At 42.2% G+C, this 23339-nt stretch overlaps 2 protein-coding genes across 10 annotated transcripts in view; one reads left to right on the forward strand and one right to left on the reverse strand.

Annotated features, from left to right (window-relative positions):
* Positions 1 to 23339, forward strand: part of kmt2e (lysine (K)-specific methyltransferase 2E) — a 70673-nt gene that overhangs the window by 37216 nt on the left and 10118 nt on the right. For 3 of the 5 annotated variants that reach the window (XM_039769868.1, XM_039769867.1, XM_039769869.1), the window contains 5 exons: positions 141 to 424; positions 506 to 591; positions 725 to 865; positions 1196 to 1296; positions 13194 to 14094. In XM_039769868.1, coding sequence (XP_039625802.1) covers positions 141 to 424; positions 506 to 591; positions 725 to 865; positions 1196 to 1296; positions 13194 to 13955 — 1374 coding nt within the window. In that variant the 3' untranslated portion in view covers positions 13956 to 14094. Of the gene's footprint in view, positions 1 to 140; positions 425 to 505; positions 592 to 724; positions 866 to 1195; positions 1297 to 13193; positions 14095 to 20381; positions 20503 to 23339 lie in introns of those variants that run through there. The other 2 variants (XR_005635635.1, XM_039769870.1) reach the window with 2 other exon arrangements.
* The window catches only part of srpk2 (SRSF protein kinase 2), a 69903-nt gene continuing 61328 nt past the window's right edge, over positions 14765 to 23339 (reverse strand). For 3 of the 5 annotated variants that reach the window (XM_039769872.1, XM_039769874.1, XM_039769875.1), the window contains 5 exons: positions 17597 to 17697; positions 17185 to 17292; positions 16941 to 17010; positions 16260 to 16352; positions 14765 to 15572 (listed from right to left, as the gene is read on the reverse strand). In XM_039769872.1, coding sequence (XP_039625806.1) covers positions 15388 to 15572; positions 16260 to 16352; positions 16941 to 17010; positions 17185 to 17292; positions 17597 to 17697 — 557 coding nt within the window. In that variant the 3' untranslated portion in view covers positions 14765 to 15387. Of the gene's footprint in view, positions 15573 to 16005; positions 16099 to 16259; positions 16353 to 16940; positions 17011 to 17184; positions 17293 to 17596; positions 17698 to 23339 lie in introns of all 5 variants that reach the window. The other 2 variants (XM_039769873.1, XM_039769876.1) reach the window with 1 other exon arrangement.

Here is a 23339-nt window from a genome sequence, read left to right on the forward strand (position 1 = left end):
GGTATCTTGGGACTTTTTACAATAGGGTCACTGTTGTACTAGGGAGACTCTAGAACTGAAACTTTTGGCTCGTCCATTAAGATGGTGTTTGCTCTTGCATGCCTGGGTTATATGTACTAATGTCTGGCTGTTATCTGCAGGTATCTTTACTAGAATATCGGAAGCGCCAGCGTGAGGCGAGAAAAAGTGGGTCCAAGCCTGAAAGTTTGTCTCCCGTTTCCATGTCACCCCGCTCCTTGGTCTCCACTGTATCTGGTGTGTGCAGCAGCAACATGGTAGAAATCTGTGTCTCCGCCGAGCCTCAGATGGAAGCCACTCCTGTACTCCCTCCTGTCCTTAACACCCCTATGCCGACTGACACCTCATCTTCTCAGGATGGAAAAGATGTCCCCCAGGGAGAGAAGGAAGGCAATGAGGGACAGTGGTTAGTCTTTTTCATTTTGTACCTGATGATGAATTTTCTTAGTAGAAAGACCCATTGCTGACTGTGTTTTTTGACCCGCAGGATGTCTTCTACATCAGTGGAACAGGCAAGAGAGAGAAACTACCAAAGGGCACTGCTAATGAGTGACCACTGGCGAGATCGAGATGGTGAGTGGCAAATGGGAGACCAGTCACAAAGATAGTGGGGCATGGCACAGTAGGAACCATATGTAGATGTTAAGACAAGTGCAGACTTGCCCTGCTGTTCACTAAGCTCTTGCTGGCTTTCCTTTGGTCGTAGGGTCAGAGTCACCACCATCCAGTCCAATTTCATCTGCATGGCCTGCACTTAATGTGCAGACTCCACCCTCATCTCATTCCAAACCCATTCCACGCTTGCAGCTGAAGATGCCATCTCTGTGTCCAAGTGACGTAACTGCAGGTGAGTCCAGTCTGCTTGCTTGGCATCATCTGCTCACTGCATGTGAACTGGCATTCTGGAACAAGTTGCATGAATGGCCACCCCAAGCAGCCTAGCCACCTTTGCACGTCTGCATCCTTTTTCACTTCGACTGACCATGTTTGTTTCCCTACTGACCTAGTCTATTTCACTGTGCTTGGCCACCCCAATGTCTATTACAGCCTCAGTCACTCTGACTTGCCCTGCTTTCCCTGAGAACCTTTGAAGGCATGAGGATTGAGAGCAAAGGTGGTCACTGTTGTGAGTGAAGGTGGGAGCCCTGCTTTAGCATCTCTTCCTCTCTGGTTACAGATGGCCCTGAGGAAGAGATTGCAGAGTCTGTGCCAGTAAAGGCATGTTCCTCGCCGAACAGTGCAGAGCGCCAGTGCCGGAGTCCCCCAGTGCAGTGCAAGGTAATGCCATTAAGCTGTTGGTTCTCTCAGAATTGTTTTTTATATTATGTACATAAAAGTGTAAGAATGTGGAGATACGTCTTGCCATGCTGTGTGACAATTTACACATACCCTACAGCTGACTGCCGTGGTGTTAACACCGGAGATGTTTGAATGCAGTGCAAACCCCAGCTGCTTTTTACTGTTTTATGTGTAGAGGTCCGTTTGTCTAGTTTATCAGTCCAGTGGGGAGCATTATGCAGAATAGGAATTCACAGTCCACTGGATACATTTTAGCAGCAACATCTGACAACTGAAACCGTATTTGAAAAGAATCACTTTAAGCTTCTCTGACTTTGTGAGAAGAATTCTGCCACTGTTCATAAGTCATATGGCAGAAAGCATTCTCATCATTATTATAATGTGTATTTAAAGTCAAAGCAGTTACAGTTATGAAATAATAATTATAAAGACACTTCTAAGCAATACATCTGTCCATGTAATTTATTGGTTTAACTGTAATTTTTTCACTGGTGACCATGAAGGCTTTACCTAAAGTGTGTGCCATGCTGTCAGACAGTCATCGATTCAGTTCATTTTCATTTATTTGGATATATTGTTGGTGCATTTTCATTTAGAAGTTTTGAGCACTATGCAAAGTTAGAAATTTCATTTAAATAAAGCACACACACACACACACATATATATATATATATATATATATATATATATATATATATATATATATATATATATATATATATATATATATATATATATATATTACATATTACATATACAGTGCATCCGGAAAGTATTCACAGCACATCACTTTTTCCACATTTTGTTATGTTAAAATGGATTAAATTAATTTTTTTCCTCAGAATTCTACACACAACACCCCATAATAACAACGTGGAAAAAGTTTACTTGAGATTTTTGCAAATTTATTAAAAATAAAAAAAAATTGAGAAAGGACATGTACATAAGTATTCACAGCCTTTGCCATGAAGCTCAAAATTGAGCTCAGGCGCATCCTGTTTCCCCTGATCATCCTTGAGATGTTTCTGAAGCTTAATTGGAGTCCACCTGTGGTAAATTCAGTTGATTGGACATGATTTGGAAAGGCACACACCTGTCTATATAAGGACCCACAGTTGACAGTTCATGTCAGAGCACAAACCAAGCATGAAGTGAAAGGAATTGTCTGTAGACCTTTGAGACAGGATTGTCCCGAGGCACACATCTTGGAGCAAGGTTACAGAAAAATTTCTGCTTCTTTGAAGGTCCCAATGAGCACAGTGGCCTCCATCATCCGTAAGTGGAAGAAGTTCGAAACCACCAGGACTCTTCCTAGAGCTGGCCAGCCATCTAAACTGAGCGATCGGGGGAGAAGGGCCTTAGTCAGGGAGGTGACCAAGAACCCGATGGTCACTCTGTCAGAGCTCCAGAGGTCCTCTGCGGAGAGAGGAGAACCTTCCAGAAGGACAACCATCTCTGCAGCAATCCACCAATCAGGCCTGTATGGTAGAGTGGCCAGACGGAAGCCACTGCTTAGTAAAAGGCACATGGCAGCCCGCCTGGAGTTAGCCAAAAGGCACCTGAAGGACTCTCAGAACATGAGAAACAAAAATCTCTGGTCTGATGAGACAAAGATTGAACTCTTTGGTGTGAATGCCAGGCGTCACGTTTGGAGGAAACCAGGCACCGCTCATCACCAGGCCAATACCATCCCTACAGTGAAGCATGGTGGTCACAGCATCATGCTGTGGGGATGTTTTTCAGCGACAGGAACTGGGAGACAAGTCGGGATAAAGGGAAAGATGACTGCAGCAATGTACAGAGACATTCTGGATGAAAACCTGCTCCGGAGCACTCTTGACCTCAGACTGGGGCGACGGTTCATCTTTCAGCAGGACAACGACCCTAAGCACACAGCCAAGATATCAAAGGAGTGGCTTTAGGACAACTCTGGGAATGTCCTTGAGTGGCCCAGCTAGATCCCAGACTTGAATCCAATTGAACATCTCTGGAGAGATCTTAAAATGGCTGTACACCAACGCTTCCAATCCAACTTGATGGAGCTTGAGAGGTGCTGCAAAGAGGAATGGGCGATACTGGCCAAGGATAGGTGTGCCAAGCTTGTGGCATCATATTCAAAAAGACTTGAGGCTGTAATTGCTGCCAAAGGTGCATTGACAAAGTATTGAGCAAAGGTTGTGAATACTTATGTACATGTGATTTTTCAGTTTTTTTTATTTTTAATAAATTTGCAAAAACCTCAAGTAAACTTGTCATTATGGGGTGTTGTGTATAGAATTCTGAGGAAAAAAATGAATTTAATCCATTTTGGAATAAGGCTGTAACATAACAAAATGTGGAAAAAGTGATGCACTGTGTGTGTGTGTGTATATATATATATATATATATATATATATATATATATATATATATATATATATATATATATATATATATATATATATATATATATATATATATATATATATACATATACATATACATATACATATATACATATACATATACAGGGTGGGCCATTTATATGGATACACCTTAATAAAATGGGAATGGTTGGTGATATTAACTTCCTGTTTGTGGCACATTAGTATATGTGAGGGGGGAAACTTTTCAAGATGGGTGGTGACCATGGTGGCCATTTGGAAGTCGGCCATTTTGGATCCAACTTTTGTTTTTTCAATAGGAAGAGGGTCATGTGAAAAATCAAACTTATTGGGAATTTCACAAGAAAAACAATGGTGTGCTTGGTTTTAACGTAACTTTATTCTTTCATGAGTTATTTACAAGTTTGTGACCACTTATAAAATGTGTTCAATGTGCTGCCCATTGTGTTGGATTGTCAATGCAACCCTCTTCTCCCACTCTTCACACACTGATAGCAACACCGCAGGAGAAATGCTAGCACAGGCTTCCAGATTTTGTTCAGTGATGAGGCAAACTTTTATGTGAATGGTGAAGTTAACAAACAAAACCACCACTATTGGTCTGACACTAACCCACATTGGATAGATCCCTCCAAGACTGTTGGAACAAAAAAAAATGATGGTATGGTGTGGTATATGGGGTACAAAGATAGATAGTGGGGCCATTCTTCATCAATGGAAACCTCAAGGCCAGTGGATATGCGTAATTGCTACATGATGATGTGTTTCCCTCTTTATGCACTGAAGCTGGCACGTTCCCTTAGTTTTTCCAGCAAGATGGTGCACCACCACATTATGGGTGTCAGGTCCGAGCATTCCTAGATGAACAGTTTCCTGGAACGTGGATTGGTCGTCGTGGGCCAGTTGAATGGCCCCCAAGGTCTCCCGATCTGACCCCCTTAGACTTTTATCTTTGGGGTCATCTGAAGGTAATTGTCTATGCTGTGAAGATACGAGATGTGCAGCACCTGAAACTACGGATACTGGAAGCCTGTGCTAGCATTTCTCCTGTGGTGTTGCTATCAGTGTGTGAAGAGTAGGAGAAGAGGGTTGCATTGACAATCCAACACAATGGGCAGCACATTGAACACATTTTATAAGTGGTCAGAAACTTGTAAATAACTCATGAAAGAATAAAGTTACGTTAAAACCAAGCACACCATTGTTTTTCTTGTGAAATTCCCAATAAGTTTGATGTGTCACATGACCCTCTTCCTATTATATATATTAATTATATATTTTGGGGTACAGCCCGGACACAGACAGGTAGACATGTTGGTTCACCACACACGTTTTATTTTCAATACTATTTACAGTGCACAAACCCAGTGCCGCAGCACCAATCACCCCTTCAAGTCCTGGCCGCACAACAATGCCTTGCTCAGTCCTCAGACTGCCTCCACTCCTCTCCTCCGAGCTCCGTCCACTTCCACCTGACTCTCGCCGATGACGAAAGGGAGGCGGCCCCTTAAATACCAACCCGGATGTGCTCCAGCTGTTTCTCCGGCAATCCCCCACGGACACGCCCCCATGTGGCGGAAGTGCTGGCTGCGCACCCGGAAGCCCTCCAAGTGTTCCCAGTCCTCTGTGTATACTGTATATATACACACTCACCTAAAGGATTATTAGGAACGCCTGTTCAATTTCTCATTAATGCAATTATCTAATCAACCAATCACATGGCAGTTACTTCAATGCATTTAGAATGGGAAAGAAAGGTGATTTAAGCAATTTTGAGCGTGGCATGGTTGTTGGTGCCAGATGGGCCTGTCTGAGTATTTCACAATCTGCTCAGTTACTGGGATTTTCACGCACAACCATTTCTAGGGTTTACAAAGAATGGTGTGAAAAGGGAAAAACATCCAGTATGCGGCAGTCCTGTGGGCGAAAATGCCTTGTTGATGCTAGAGGTCAGAGGAGAATGGGCCGACTGATTCAAGCTGATAGAAGAGCAACTTTGACTGAAATAACCACTCGTTACAACCGAGGTATGCAGCAAAGCATTTGTGAAGCCACAACACGCACAACCTTGAGGCGGATGGGCTTCAACAGCAGAAGACCCCACCGGGTACCACTCATCTCCACTACAAATAGGAAAAAGAGGCTACAATTTGCACGAGCTCACCAAAATTGGACAGTTGAAAAATGTTGCCTGGTCTGATGAGTCTCGATTTCTGTTGAGACATTCAAATGGTAGAGTCAGAATTTGGCGTAAACAGAATGAGAACATGGATCCATCATGCCTTGTTACCACTGTGCAGGCTGGTGGTGGTGGTGTAATGGTGTGTGGGATGTTTTCTTGGCACACTTTAGGCCCCTTAGTGCCAATTGGGCATCGTTTAAATACCATGGGCTACCTGAGCATTGTTTCTGACCATGTCCATCCCTTCATGACCACCATGTACCCATCCACTGATGGCTAATTCCAGCAGGATAATGCACCATGTCACAAAGCTCGAATAATTTCAAATTGGTTTCTTGAACATGACAATGAGTTCACTGTACTAAAATGGCCTCCACAGTCACCAGATCTCAACCCAATAGAGCATCTTTGGGATGTGGTGGAACGGGAGCTTCATGCCCTGGATGTGCATCCCACAAATCTCCATCAACTGCAAGATGCTATCCTATCAATATGGGCCAACATTTCTAAAGAATGCTTTTAGCATCTTGTTGAATCAACGCCACGTAGAATTAAGGCAGTTCTGAAGGCTAAAGGGGGTCAAACACCGTATTAGTATGGTGTTCCTAATAATCCTTTGTGTATGTGTATATATATATGTATATATGTATATATATATGTATATATATATATATATATATATATATGTATGTATGTATGTATGTATGTATATATATATATATGTATGTATGTATGTATGTGTGTGTATATATATATATATATATATATATATGTATGTATATGTATGTATATATATATGTATGTATATATATGTATATGTATGTATATATATATGTATGTATATATATATATATGTATGTATATATATATATATATATATGTATGTATATATATATATTTTTTTTTTTGACAGGATTGTTACCACTAAGAAATGACATTTTGATAAATCAGTATTTAGAATAATTAAACAATTGCATAGAATAATGAATACGCCAAAATCTCAAACACTTTGAGTTGATTGAAATTTGGTAACATTGTAAAAAAAAAAAAAAAAAACTATGGAAATTGGCCTACCTGTGTTTTTGTGTGTTGATATTTGTTCTTAGCAATACTGTACTATGTGAAACATTCTAATGCACCACATCCCTTTTTCACCACGTAGAGAAATGAGATGTGCCAGTTTATATAAATAAAGGCTGTTTGCAGAGGCAAGTGAAATGCGCAAAGTTCAGTGAAGCTCAAAGAAGACACATTTAGCAAGCGCTATAAAGTTTAAGTGCTTGTCACTCACAGTGGAAGGTAGTGTATTCAATTTCATGCAACTGATCAAGTAAAAAAGATATTTAGTATATAACCACTACACCCCTCCTATCCCTGGCTTCCTGTTATCTACGGTCTTGTGACAAATGCCGACATGTGGACTACAAATCCTATCATCCAGCATGCTGCCTTAGTGCTTCCAAAGTTTAAATAAGAGCATCCACAAATGTGTTATTTCATCAAAGGCTGCAACTTTATTGCCTTGTTGGATTAACACCACTTACACTTATTTTATGTCTTTTTGTCTTGTCTTGGGCTATGTTTAGACATGTTGTTTTTACAAAAGACACTTTTCCCCCCATTTATTTTAATCTGGACAGATTTCTGAGAAATGTGCTGTAAAAACAGTGCATGTAGTGTTGTCAAATCTTTAAGGAGCAATCTATATACATTAATAAAAAAGCAAAAATCAAAAAATGTAACAAATCTTAAACATCTGTTTTTTATTAAGTTTGCTATTGCAAACTCGCACATGAAACATAAAATATTTAAAGTTAAACTCGGGTGATTTGCTCATCATGACCTATTTTTAAAATATTTCATTATGGATGAAGTGAGATTCGGGTAGCCATACAGCGCTGGGTTGACACATTTGGCCAAGTATGCACTTCATTCTTTTAACTGTGTAACTTGTCACCATATGTGACAACAATAAATCCTGATACAAACTGCATTGTTTGTTTTTGTTTTTTTTTTTTTTCAATGCCTTTGTTATCTTGCGTTTTTGATAAAGCCAACTCTGTATAGTCCACCTACATATTGTCATTAAGTTTACAATATCAATGATCAGCATTAAGTGCTGTTTGAACATAAAAAAAACAAAGTGGGGACAAACAAAACAAAACTCACATTGCTAATTAAGTGATGGAGCCAAGCCCCGATTGAACAGAAGGAAGCATATGATTTTTTTCCATAGCTGATGGAGGTGTCAGAATATGATCAAAATCGAACAGGGTGACAGTCTTGAGTGAGTAAAATAAATTAGGACCTTCAAAACAACAAATGTGCAGGAAAACCCATCAGGCTTGGATAGCATCAATACTATGGAAAATGAGTGTTGCTCCCATTTCAGAATCGGTATTATTAATAAGTCTGCCTTTGATGGCAGCTGTGTTATGTATAAAAACACCTACAATATATATATATACTAATACAGAACAAAGGAAAGACAAATTCCAGCCTATGCAGATGGAGTTAACCTTTCTGTAAAACTGTAATTTAGCTTAAAGTCGCTCCTTGGCCATGAGACCACCAATTTTCCACTGAGGCACTTTACAGTGTGCTGTAGAGCATCCTAATATTTGATGAATGAAATTCAGTAAAGGCCCTCCTTAAGATATGCTGTTGGTTACAATGATACACACATTCTATGGTCTTGTTCCAAATCTGGTTAAAATCCCAAGCACCACAGGAGAACACTGAAGAAGAATAGATTTAATTTTGTACACTTTTTTATTTCACTGCACACCATCAGGTTGGTAGTGTACAGATTAGCTGGCTGGTAATTTGACCCCACCACAAATTAACCCTAGTGGTTCAATCACCTCCACACTCAATTCTATCCTGATTAGTACAAAATACTAAATCTAGACAGGCTTCACCCCACATTATTGCTTTAACATACTGTCTTAAAATAAGTCAATGATTATTTCTAAAAACTCCTCCTTTTCTTGTGCTCCTCTATTTGCAAAATGATCCCTATTAGTTGTTGGGTAGTTAATTAAACTCCCCCATGACTATAATATCCCCCTGTAAACATGCCTTTTTAATATTACTAAAAAGATGTGTATTGAAATTACCGTATGCACTGGGTGGTCTATAACACACTCCTAAAATAAGGCTTCTTTCTTTCCCTAATGCTTACCTGGTGAAGCCACATGTCCTCACTAAGATGGGGCTCATCGTCCAACTGAAGAGGACTTACATTTAAATTATGTTTGACATAAACCACAACTCCACATCCTTTTCTGTTCTATCCTTCCTAAAAATGTGTATCCCTCTGCATTACACTCATCCCCATCTTTGTTATTTAGGCAGGTTTCCGTTATTGCTATAATATCATAATTATGCTCATCTACATACAACTCCGTCTCTCTCCGTTTTATTTTTGATACTTCTAGCAAGCTCCTTTTAATTTGTTACTTGTATTATTTTTAGATGTAAATGTTGGGTTCGAATTTGCATCAGTATGCATTTTTTTTTTTTACATTGTTGTTTGTTCCTGTGTGTACAGTTGTAAACCTGGCCTGTACTAAACTCTCTGCATCCCCACCCACCCTGATGCCCTAGTTGTAGCAAACCTCAACTAAGCTACTTCTATACTTGCCTCCCCAACACACAGTTCCAATAAACATTTCCATTCATTGGCTATGGGAACCAGCAAGAACGTTTGAATTCTTCTTAAGGAATGGAAATGTGGTGGTGGTGGGAAGAGTAAGAGTTTTTCTCTTTGGCTAAATTCCTGAATGCTGTTAATTGTACATGACTGATATGCTGCCGCTTACCTTGTCACCATTCAGAATGACTGGGATTGTGGAGTTTTGCAATACATCATTCCACACAGGAACTGGGGCATGTCAGTTATCTCTTGATGCTTATTATTTCAGTACAAGTTCCAGAGTGCCAGAGCTTGTGCTGGCAGTAATTTAATGCAAGAGAAGAAGTGAAACTTCATGGTGTCTTTGGCATACTCCTCAGCACGCATATAAGGCCAGTGTTGACTTACTGAATGGCACTTTACGGAGTGGTCGGTGAAACTGAAAACACCTAAATAAAGTACAAGACGACATGAGGAGAATGTGCCCACTGCACTCTGCACAGGATTTGAACCCAAGTCTCCCACACTGCGCAGCCTGCACGTTAACCACCATTTCACCAGCCCATCTTTGGCAGTGGCTTCAAAATGCCAAATAGGTTTAGTGAGCTGCCTGCAAACTAGTGTGTCCATCATGTAAAAGTAATAATACTGCAAAGTAGTACAGGTGCAGATTTTATTTTACCAGAACTATTAGCAGACTTGTCCTATTTTTATTACATCTTTAAAATTCACCAACAGTGGATTAGAAGAAATTGCATATAATAACAGCCATGGCCCATATTTAAAGTCTCTCATGGCTTGTGGAACAGTACACCCACACAAAAGCCGCATGCTCGGTTCAAACCTCCATTACACCACAAAGCCGAATACTAGAATCAGTAAAGAGCAGCAACATTCTGACAGGCTAATAAAGCCAGAACAATGTCATCCTGACCCCGAGAAAGCTACATGGGGGCTTCAGAGTTTTACAAGATCTCACTAAAGTTCATCTCACAGAATTCTTTGAATGAAATGTTGGAATCAAGTGCTTGAAGATGCTGGAAAAAGTAAAGGGGTGAAGCAATGACGCACTTTTTCCACAGTAAGGATTGTTGGGATTCAAAGCAAATCACTGAGCAGTGTGCCCTTATAAACTGTCTTGGTAAAGTATTGGGCACATGAATCATGTCAAAGATGCTGCTTCTGAAATACCATTTGTGAAAGGAATCTACACTAAGCAACCATTGCTTTAGATAAACATAAAATGTGGCTCACATGGTGACTGTCATGTGCTGACAGTTAGGTGGATAGCATTATATAGGGTGGTCCAGATCTGATTATACAATTTTCATTACGCTATAACTTATTAAGTTTATTACATAGAAAATCACCCGAAAAATCCCAGACCATCGAGAAGTGTGCAAACGGACGACATGAAGTGGAATTGTCTCCGCATAAATCAAAGTCATCCAGATGATCTGGATCTGCATAATTAGATCTGGACCACCCTGTACTGTGTGTGCAATGCAAAGGGAAGATGGCGGAGATTAGATTTAAGAGATTTTGCTGGATGTTTTTTTTTTTTTCTTCAACGCAAGCACCACCCTGTGCTTCAAAACCACAGTACCGCTGCTGCTCTTGGTGCACTCATCGCTCTATCAAGTAGCAGTCCTGTGGTCACAGACTGCTGATAAGAAGATGACGTGACTTGTACTGTCACATCTCCTGTCAGAATGAAGAAGGTTGTACAGTAAAAACCATCCCTCCAGTCCTTCTTACAAAGGAACTGTCACCAGAATCCTCTTGCTTTCTTTATGCAGCGTCCTGCAAGCCAGGCCCTCAGATATTCTTACCTAAATGAGACTCACAATTAAAGAATCACAAGTTATTGAAACGTTACCATAACATAATCAGGTGTAAGACTGCAGGGCCGGAGCCTATCATAGTAGGATCGGTGCAAGGAGGGAGCCAGTCCTGAACATTGTGCCAACTCCATTGCACAACCCACCTTTCATGGCACTCAAGTGCACCACTTAAGAACTGCCACACCTATAGAAACTCGAGGCTTATAAATTACCCCATGGCAGAGGAACGTGTGCTGGCTACTGTTGTCGTCTTGCAGTTAGTTGCCTGTGGGTGAGGAAGTGTGGGTTTGAGTGTGCCCAGTCATTGTCCGCCACCTGATCCAAAGCAGCTCCCTGCCTCAAGTGCTGAATGCTGCTTAGATTGTACACCACAGGTAAGTTCCAAAAAACGACAGCTAGATAGATGAATGGTGCAAATTCAGAAAGGAGCTGGGTGGTTGATATTTTAATGCAAAAACGAGGAATGAAGCTTCAGTGAAAGAGGTGAATGTTTCAAAGACATCTTCATATTTTATCAAGTGATCCACCACGTGTGCGGTCATAGATCTGGCACAGTAGCCATCATCAGTTGATTAGCACAAGCAGCAACAGTTTTAACGTACATGTGACAATAATGGCCTCCAGCGCTATCTGTGTGCAAGTCAGGCTTTTGAATTGCTGAACCATGTAACAAATCTGAGCAGGTAGGAACGATGTTTGCTCCAGATTGATAACTGCAAGAAAAGGGCAACAAGATTATTAAAAAAAAAAAAATGTGAATGTATGCATGGGCATTACAATACTTCTTTTGATGTTCTGATACTTTGCCATCCTCTCATCTAATTTTGTTCCTGCCTTAATTCTTTATTGTTACTTTTTAGCATGCTGTTATGTGTCTATACTGCATTATCACCTCTGGGTTGATAGTTATCAAGTCAATAAGTGTTTGTTTCCATTTTTGAAATTTCACCTTCATCCTTTCTGTATTAGAGTAGCGAGTGTGATTAGGCCGATAGAGAGGCCTTCTTGCACTTAGAGGAGTCAGGCCTCCTTCAGCTCCTCTGTTTGAAAGGGGTGTTCAGTAATCCCAAAGCCCCACATTCCCATCCTGCTGTAGTATCAGGGAGTTACCCGCAGCAAGTTCCCATCCTTCACTAACAGGCTGTTGAAATTAAATTGTGTACAGTTAGCTGTACCGCTTAACATTACATTTCAGACCCTGCTTAATGCAATTTTGGGACAGGAGTGGATCCTGGCAGCACATGGCAAAAGGCATGAACACAGTAACACCTCCTCACTCATACGTGTGTTTTTAGGGCCTTGGGCACAGACAGACATTGGCAGTCAGAGAACCCCAAGTTCAAATCCTTCATCCACCGTCTGTAAAGTAAATCAAATCTGCCTTGCCCACTAGGCCTTGGATTTTTAAATCCTAGTCTTTATCTTTAGAATCAATGTACGTGTTCAGTGTCAGTGCAGAGGTGCTCCCCTTTGTTTGTGTTTGTGGGGTGGGTGTCCCTACCCCGCTCCCATTTTGTATACAGAACTCTTAAGCATCCTCACTGCTGTGCCTTTCAGTGTATTTATTTATGATGTAGGCACATGCCCTCCTTGCTGTTCATTTATAGGATGCCAGTCTTTAAGCTCTGGATGAACAGCCAGCCTCATGCTGCCACTTGTGTTACATCTGCAGATCCCACCCACTTTCTCTCATTGGCCTTTTCCATGATTGGAGTGAACCATGTCACCATTTCCTGTTCAAATGTTTCAAATAGCTGCTGTCATTTTGGTAATGGGAACCTTCTCAAGAACCTTGCTCCTCAATCGGACTTGTACTCTTGATTTTGCAGCCCTACTCTCCTGCTCAGTCTTCCGGGAAGGTTGTGACAAAATCTGAGCTCCTGCCAGAAGGCTCCGAGAGTGTTGGCCAGGTACGGCCCGGCGATGGACACACCAGAATGACCTCCGTCCAGTCTGCCAGCAAGCACCGGGATCTGAAAATCACCGTCTCCATCACCCCCTCCAAAATGCACTGCTCACCTTGCACTGTGTCCTCTCCAAGCCCCTCAACGCCACTGCAGCCGTCTTTTCCTGTGACCTCTGTGCTGCATTCTCCAAAACCTCAGCCACCTCCACCCTTGGGCTCCCCATACCGCAGCCAGCGAGCATTCCATCAGACTGTAGGCGCCGCTGGACAGTATACCCAGTATGGACAGCAGGCAGCCCCCCCTCCTCCTCCCCCACCTCCTCCCGCCCCTGTCAGCACTTCCTACTTTACAACCCCACCCTCTCCAGCCACCACTTTCCCAGGGTATAGCGCTACACCAGTGGTGACCACCTTCTCCAGTGGCCCAAATCAGTCCCTTCTGCAGCAGCAGCAGCAGCCCGGTGCAGCTCAATCCTCACCCTTGTCTGCTCCACCCAACATTCACCATGTCCACCATGGGCATCACCTTACCCAGCCACCCAGTGGGCATTATGCACCTAGTCAGAATGGACCTGCCCCCCCACCGCCACCCCTCCGCCTCCCCGTCACACATCCATTCACAGACTCACCACCTGCCCCCACCCCTCCTCCCCCACCCCATCCCTGCACCATCAGCACCTCCTAAGCACCACCCCGACACTGCAGCACCAGCAGCATGTGCTGAACTCTCGCCCCCTCCACCACCCCCGCCTCCACCTCCTCCGCCCCAACAGCAGCAGCAGCAGCAAGGCTCAACGCTCCTAACTCCACCGCCAGTGCCTCCGGTTAGCACGCTGCAGGCCACACACCCCTATGCTGTGGCACCGGCAGCTGTGGGGGGCTATTCTGCCCATGGGCCAGCGCTGCTGCTTCCCTCCCTCCCTGCTGGGCCAGGCACTCAAGGACCAAACTCACTCCCTGTGGCTGTCCCCAGCAGTAGCAGCACCGTCTATCCAGCACACCAGCAGAGTGTCCTCCTGCCCCCCCGGCCAGCTCCCCCTTTCCAGCAAAGCAGCTACCTGGGCTCGGGCTGGCACTGAGGCACGGGCGCAGCTGGCCCTCCCATCTTGTAAATATTTTCTATTTAGTGCCCCCAGGTTTCACATCTTTTATTTATTGATTTGCTCCTTTCTGTTAGTCGGTTGGTCAGTTGGCTAGTTGTCAGCGGACATTCCACTTGCTCGCCTGCCTTGACCAGCTGACCACCTCACCCTACTTTGTTGCATTTAGAGGTTCATTTAGTGAATGTTTTGTACAAAGAAACTTTTTTATACTTGTGTAAATAATTAAATCTGTCAACAGACAGCCAGTGTACTTCTTGTGTCCGGCGGGGGCGGCAATGGTGGTCCCCTGCTGTACAAATGTATCTATATGTGTAAATACAACACTGTGCTGGTCACTTTGTCTCTCTCGTCTTTGCTCGCCCGACCCCAGTAAGCACATAGGCACGCAGCATTTTGGTTTCAACTCCCACTTTATTCAGTCGCTCAATGAGAAATTACTCCAGACGTTCGGAAGAACAGTGGACATCGGGAGCTGTGGAGATTATTGCAAAGCGTCTGACCGCCAAGCTCCCTGGAGGTCAAGGCGCAAAACAGAACAGGAAGTTGGACAAACGAGCACCGCCACGCACAAGCACAACTCCACAGCACGACACCAGAGGCTTCGCTTAAACAAACACATGGAACAGGCTGGGGTGCCCACCACCGGCAGTGGCCCGACGATTCCCCACATCCTTCCCCAGCAGAGGGGGTGGGAAGGTGGGGGGTGACTGCTCCTGGAATGTGTGCAAGGAAGAACAGGTGCACCGCCACCACCTCACTCTCTCCTCCATGGTCCCTTTTGCACCTCCATCACTTGTTGGTTCAGCTAAAATATTCACAGTTACAAAGAGAAATGAAGTGGCAGAGGGGTGGGGTGGGCAAGGGGGTAGGAATCTGGATTGGACTGAGCAGTGTGCACTGTGCTCCTATCCTCCAGCAGAGCAGTACCTCCAAACTACTCCCCCCCATTTCTCGTGCCGCCGGTGTGTCTCTTGGTAGCAGGACCAACGCCTGCCAGTGGGGGGGTCAGCACTGCTAGGAATTGAGCCAAGGATGTGTGAGGCATTCGCCCGCCGAGGCCCTCTTCTCTGGCACCATCTCCAGCATGGGCAATAGGAAGTCAGTGAAGTGTGCAGCATCGTCCGCCTGCCAGCCATACTTTTCCACCAATACGTCAAAGAGGCTCCAGGGCTTGAGCTTAGTAATGTGTCTCAGTTCCCCTGCAGAGAAAGGAAGTCCAGTTAAAAAGAAGAGAAGGGCACAGGGACCCCCAGCCAATTGTCCAAAGGGGACAGGAGGTGGTTGGCTTTGTAAACAGAACCACCTCGAATAAACTGCTTAATGTTAAGGTTGTTCCCATAAAAAGGAAGCAAGTCAGAACTTGACCCCAAAACAGAAGTGAGGAAAGACGGTTAAGGGACACTCATCACTGAAATAAAGGGTGGAAACCTCACTCAAAAGACATACACTTGTACAAGAGCAGAAGACCTTTCTGCAGAAGATAGTGTGTCAGAACAAAGGAGCCAATCAGAAGGAATACAAAGGCATCTGTGGCCCACACCCCGTGAAATTTTACCCAGAAAGGATGGAGAGGTTCTCCAGATGAGAGAGCAGCACCAGATGACCACTGGTGACAGAGAGAGCTGGCTTTACCTTTCTTGGTGAAAAACTCCTTGGCAAACCTCCCGGACAGTGCCAACTTGCGGGGTATCATTCCCAGCAGTTCAATGATCAGAGCTATGTGATCTGCGGCAGGAATGTCGGCGACAAAACAGAACAGTGCAATAAGTAAAGAGCAAAATGAGCTGCGCTCCAAGCCATGCAGGACAACCTGGCCACCTTGGCCTGCCAGTGAAAGACACCTGTCCTGTATGCCTTGGGCGCCTCCAACAAAAGAAGGGAACTACCTCTGCGATTGAAGAATTCCCGGGAATACTTTCCAGAAAGGGCAAAATGTCGAGGAATAGTGCCTAAGAGCTCAATGATGTGGGCAATGTGGTCTGAAGAGAGCGGCCAAGGTCAGCATAGCAGCAGTGTAGAAAGAGCAGGAGATAGATAAAAGAGAGACAGAATGGCAAAGAGACAGAGTTAGTTTAAAGTAAAATTGAAAAACAAAACACTGTTCAGCAAGATGCACGTCTGCAGAAATAACCAACTGGACAAGGCAGACTGGAATGCAGCACAGCAAAGGAGTCGTCACAGTGGAACAGAACTACTGAAGGGTTTGCAAAACTGCCAGGTGAGAACAGACAGGGGAAGGTGTCAAGAGAGATCAAGTTTAGCCAGTAATGCGCATGCAGCTAACGGACTAAGAAAAGGGGATAGATAGGAGGTCTGAATGAACAAAAAGCAAGATGCGTCTTGCATGTTATGATGGAAAAGATCAGACCAGGCAAACATTGACACTATATAGCACCTTACACATCACAGGCAACATAAATCAGCTAACCTAACGATACAATGCAACAAAAGTAGCAGATTTCTAACTGGGATTGTTTTTAGGTGCACTCCCACTCCACTGTACGCTCCTAACCCCACCACCCAAATGTGCACTCCAAAGTGGGCAAAAAGAAAAATGGGACACTTACCTTCATCTCTGGAGTAGTCCTCTCCAGAGTGAGGCTCAAACAAGTAGTCTCCTGTTGCGAGTTCAAAGGCCTGCACATAACACACAAACACAATGTTTCTGCTTCTAGGCAAGCTGTCTGTCTTTTAGGTTTATTTTTCATTCAAGTCTGGTCTAGGTAGTTAATGGTCAACCAGTATTTACTTACTCAAAAAGACATAAAATAATGACATAGTGCACTTATAGAGGGGCAGGGCTCGACTTACCATGCAGGCGGTACTCCATATGTCTGCTGGTGTGCTGTACCCGGCTCCTATCAACACCTCAATTGAGCGGTATTGCCGTGTCTGAATGTCTTCTGTAAAATGTTTGTGCTGCAAAAGTCAAGGACATGGTGAGGTGATGAAGAAATGGGCATCTTTGGCCACGTGACCATCCACTTCTTCATACAGTATGTGCTTATGTTGGCTATGCAACCCATTTTCATTCTAGAAACCACACAAAAATAGAGTAGGGATTTTGGGGGGGGGGCAAAATTGGGCAAACAGACAGACATGGGTGCACAGACATTAACTACTCCAAGGAAAATAGTACAGATGAGGAAGGCTTACAGAAAGCACAAATGAAGTATGCCAAGCCAGATCCTTTGATGGGCTCTGAACAGCAGTCCTCACTTACCACCCAACAGGCATTTCCCAGGTCTGCAATCTTGACGTGAATTGTATCTGCATTACGGGGATCCAGAGGATTCACCAGTAGGTCAGCGGCACGAGCTTTGGCTGTATTAAAACACAGAATATTAAAGAGAGTTGGCAACGGCAGGGATGGCAACAAGTCTGTACTCTCAAAGAGGCAGGACCGTACTCATTCTCCATCAAGTATACACTGTGGGCTTGCTAAAATGATATCTCCCGGAGCCTAACTTTCTTTACCCCAATACCACCACACCCATTGAGTCCTATTAAAACATTAGAAGATCCTATCAGTTGCAGTGCTAGTCAATACGTGGCACTTCTCCTCTCATTCACAGTATAGCAATAGTAACAAGTCCTCACTCACCCCCAGTAAATATTCTGTACCCCCTTTATGAGTCTTTCCAGGCCACTAATGGCTCATCGGTCATAAAGCACCTGGGCCCCAATTCCTAATTCCCTGCAGATCCTCGTCTCATTGCTTCAGACCTGGAGCCCCCCGGGGACTGCAGTTTCATCTTCCTTCTTTTTCTCTTCTTCTTCTTCACTTATTCTTCATTTAGAAAGGCCCAGTATTGTGAAAGTTACATTTGTAAGCAATTTAGTAACATTTATATTGTTAGCATAGCTTTAAAAAAGAAACGTATAACTAATGCTGCATTCCATTAAAATAGGAAGTTGGCATTTGAGTTCCTAGTTGGAATTTTCACCTGCAATGCCCAATTAAGCTGGATTTTCAGCTCGGCGAGGTGTTGGGGCTATGTTGTCAAATCAAAGTTTATCCAACTTCAGATCATTACATCAATCCAAAATGGTGACATACACCACAGACTTTAGTGAAAGCTCTAGTATTATACTGTTTATTAGCACTTCTATTTGTATCACATTAAATCAGTCGTTCATACCGTGCTGTCCAACCTCTATCCATGGACCTGTTGCTTCTGGGTATGGATGTGCAAAATACCAAATAATACGTTATTATCAAGTGCTGTTTATTCTACTGGAGCAAGCACAACATAGGCCTTCCTGGACACGTCCCTATTGGCTTTCCAAATGTTTTACTGGAATGCAGTCAATCTGGGTGTGATGTCATTCCCAACTCCGTCATCTGAGGTAAATGGAATGCAGGCTAGTTCACCCTTTTTTGTATTCTACGAATAACACAATGACAAGCAGAGTAGGCACTACGGGCAAACAACCCGCTGAACGGCTGTAGCTAGTCCAGGGTCATACCGATCAGCATGGTCATTGGTAACGAGCAGCTTCTATACTTAAACACCTGAAGATGGGTGGTATGAAAACCAAGGAAGAAAAATTATATTCAAGTAAAATGTAGCAAATCCACTTTTGCAACTTCTAGATACAGTAGGTAGACAGGAGGTTTATCTCATATCTAAGTTAATGTTAATTAATGTTAAATTCACACAAGTGTTAGCTTAATTTGAACAGAATGGAAGTGTCACCAAGCTACACTGATAATGGAAGATTCTGCTTCACCTGTATAGGCTAACATGTTTATGAAATGCTCTGCGTGTTGTGCTGTGACAATAGAATGACCTCAGACTGTTCGATAGACAGTTAGACAGAAAGGTATAGAGATAAAGTTTTCTCACCATATGTCAAAGCATAGGTCAGTGTCTATGTGGCAATAAATAGAAACTTAAAGAAATGGAACATCAGGCACAAAAATTCTTTTCTTTTTGCATGCATTATTGATTTTGGACACTTTTTTGGTGTGAGCTTTGCTTTGAATTTCCCTAAAACTAAATCTAACATGAAGACACTTAAACTAATTGTGCATGCCTTTCTATTTAGCTGTATTTTGAACTACTCTGCAAACCTTCGGTAAATGCAGCTACAAGATAAATGGTACTTTATTTATCTCCAGAGGAATATTATAAAGCACCTGGAGCATGGGAAAGGCGCTATATAAATAAAATGTATTATTATTATTATATTCGGCTTTTTGCAGCCTAATAAATACATATTACTATGACAAACAACAAACACACACCAGAATGACAAAAAAAAGAAAGAAAAAACAAACATCTTTGACTGACACCAAATCACAAAACATGTTTAATTAATTAAGGAAGGAGTTCAACTGAAAGTAGGTTAAAAACCTAAAGCCACAGGAGTTCCCCCAGGACTGAACTTTGAAACCTCTGCCGTAGCAGGCCCTTTTTATTCATTGGTAAATTCTGTATGCACAGCCTGTCATCTTAAAAACCAACAAGTTCTCCACATTTATTTTTTTAAACAACCCACAGCTGTTAAAGAAACCCAGCAGATCATGCACTTTGTCTCAATGGATCTTCTTGTTCCCTCTGCTCTTCTTACATTAAACATCAGTGGTCCATCTGGTTTCCTGTAAATGTCCAATTATTTTTAGTGTTTCATTAATCATTCTAATAAAAACCAGTCAACCTCTGTTTGGCAAATCTGTCTTACCACCAGTCCCTTTAGAGCCCCCACCAGTCCCCAAGTCTTGATTTGTTCTCCCAGTGGTCCCCTACATTTCTGCCACTGTGCTCCTCTTTGTCTCCCTGTGTTTCCTTGACAAGAACATCAAGTGTCCTCAGTGAACCAAAAAACACCATATAACAATCCTTTACTGCAATCATATCCATTGTTTCTTTCTTTTCAAGTTCAAGCACATGTTTTTAAAAGGATTATTTTATTGTAGAAATGTTTTTCTTTAGCCTTGGAGGTCACTTTCAATTGAATGTGTATATGCCGAGTTACCTCATTTTGTCTTCTGATAACTAAAGGCTCTAGGTTGGCCCCAGTATGAGTGACCCCAGCAATGGACAAGTGCCCTGCCTTCCGTCCAGACCAGCTAGGATTGGCTCCGGACCCTCTGCGACCCTGAATTGGTTTAAGCAGGCTCAAGTATGTTATTTTTATATGTATCTACATATGTGAAGAGTTCACCATTTAACCACACGCTAGCTTATTTTTAGTAGTCATCTTCTAAAGAGATGAGAAAGACTTTCTGTAATCTTTTCACAACTAATTTATTTTAAATTAAATCAAACTCAGTTTGTTTAAAAATACAGGCAGGGTGAAATTAAATATAGATTTTTTTTTTCTTTCCCAAAGAATCCGGTTCACTTGAAAAAAGCTTTTTATATAGCTGACCCAAATTAACATTTTGTGGAAACAAGCTCATTGCTTATTCAATTTAGTTTTTAAAACGGGCATAGCTATATTTATAGAGCTAACATGCATGGACAGCAATCAGTTACATTTGCAATCTCTGATGACAACAACCTATTACAATATTAAAATATTCCTACCAACAAAATAAAATGTGACTGTTCGCACATGCAGGATTCCAACCGTGTTATCATACGTGTACTGGATGTATCAAATTCCCTCCCTAAGGGTTGGTCCTTTTTCATATAAACCTGCCTCCACTAACCCTTCACTATTTTTTAAATAGAGGGCTTTTCTGCAGATCATGAGACAAAAAATGGAATGGACCACCGTGTACATCATCAAATAAAATAAATAAAATGTGGAATAATGATGCAAAAGCATACTGCCACAGATAAAGAAGAGAGTATGGTCACTTACTCAAAGGCATTTTCAAAGTGCCCATACTTCAAGACTGACAAGATTAATGTTTCATTAAACATTATCATATTAAAAACAAAAAAAACCTGCTCTGTCTTCTACATGGGGCACACATATAATGGCCAGAGAGTCGACACAATCTTCCAAAATTTCTTTGACCTATCAAACTACAATAGGGTTTCATCAAACCACCTTTTCTGTCTTTAATTAGTACTAGGGTGTTGTACCGTGTTAGTCATTATGAATGTAGTGAAAAGTCAAGCAAAATGACACCTTTTATTGGCTAACTAAAAAGATTACATTATGCAAGCTTTCGAGGCAACTCAGGCCCAAATTATAGCACAACGGTTCTAAAGGAAAAACACTGAAGGCATTCAAAAATGAATCCAAAAGGCATTTCCCACATGGTTTGGTTTGTGCCCAGACCCTTCACTCACCTTCTTAGTTGTAATTCTCTCATAGTTTTGTTTCACGATCAAGGAGGTGGGCCACCCATTAAATGAATTACCCCAGGTTTTAGCACATGTGACAAAGTACAGTCACCTGAGGGCTATACAAGGGCCTTTGGTAACATCAGATCTTTCTAGAGGATGTGTTGTGTCTTGCAATGGTCCTCTTGCCTCTCCTTCCTGCTTTGAGCAGGTTATTACAGCCTTTTACTATTTCTTGTTTAATCCTGAGCTCTGTAGTTACTAAAGTGTTGTTTTGTTTATGATATTTGCCCTTTTTCCGTTACAATATTACTTACTAGTTTTAAGTTTCTGCATCATTTAGTCATATGGGTCAGCTCAGGTAGGACAAAATCAGAGAAGCGAGATTGCGTTGGTTTGGACATGTGCAGAGGAGAGATGCTGGGTATACTGGGAAAAGGATGTTAGGGATAGAGCTGTCAGGCAAGAGTAAAAGAGGAAGGCCTAAGAGAAGGTTTATGGATGTGGCGAGAGAGGACATGCAGGTGATGGGTGTTAAAGAGCAAGATGCAGAGGACAGAAAGATATGGAAGAAGATGATCCCCTAACGGGAGCAGCTGAAAGAAAAAGTAAAATTATGCTTTTAAACTATTTAGTTTTTTTTCTGGAACCCTTTGGTTTAGATATGTATAGGTTAAATTTTGGGCTTGAAGATGCATACAACTGTTTTATCTTTATTATCATATTTATTCCATGTTCATTTATTAGTTAATCATTTAATTTAATAAAACTTGTTTTCCATAAATTATCAGAGTGGGATTTTACGGGTTAGACTTTCTTTTTTTGGGTAAACTAAACATTTCTGCATAAATAGGGTCATGGCAATATGAAACACACTATCAAGCTACATAGGAAGAGACTACAATGAGTTTATATTAAAAAAAAAAAAAAGGTAGCGGAAGAGATACTAAACAAGGTAGGAATCAAACTTGACAAACTAAATGAGATTTAATTTCCCTATATTCTAAAAGTGATTAAATTAACTGGTACAGAATTTTGACATTCTGAAAGATTACAATCAGGCAACTGCATGGATTTCATTTTATTGCATTACATATTGCATATGTAATGGATATCGACTATGTCTCTCGGCTGGCCAGGGAACGCCTCGGGATTCCCCCGGAAGAGCTAGAAGCAGCAGCCGGGGAGAGGGAAGTCTGGGTATCTCTGCTCAAGCTGCTGCCCCCGCGTCCCGATCTCGGATAAGCAGAAGAGGATGGACTGTAATGGATATTTCAGTGGCTAGCATTGCTACCACAACTCCAGAGTCCTGGGTTCAAATCTCTCAGTCTATTCTCACATGTCTTCTTCCAATTACTCCCGTTTTCTCCAACACCTCAAAGACACACAAATTAACTGCCCTAATATGAGACAGAATGTGTGTCGACAGGTTGTCTGTAATGAACCAGCACCCCATCATGATTGGTTTCCTCCTTCCTTTGCCCCAAATGCCACAGGAATAGACTCTGATAATACATCTGTTCACGCCAGCTCACTGCAGTGTAGGACTGTGGAAAGTCAAATTCTATTGGTTAAATACATCTGCCTTTTCCATTTGCTACATTTTCACAGTTCCACTAAAAAAGCGAGCTGACACATCAGATGGCATCTATGAAATACCATTTATGCCAAAATAAAATGTCAATTATGAAATAACACAAAAAAACAGTAATATATAAA

The sequence above is a fragment of the Polypterus senegalus genome, chromosome 11, assembly GCF_016835505.1.
Source record: "Polypterus senegalus isolate Bchr_013 chromosome 11, ASM1683550v1, whole genome shotgun sequence".
Classification (NCBI taxonomy): Eukaryota; Metazoa; Chordata; class Cladistia; order Polypteriformes; family Polypteridae; genus Polypterus; species Polypterus senegalus.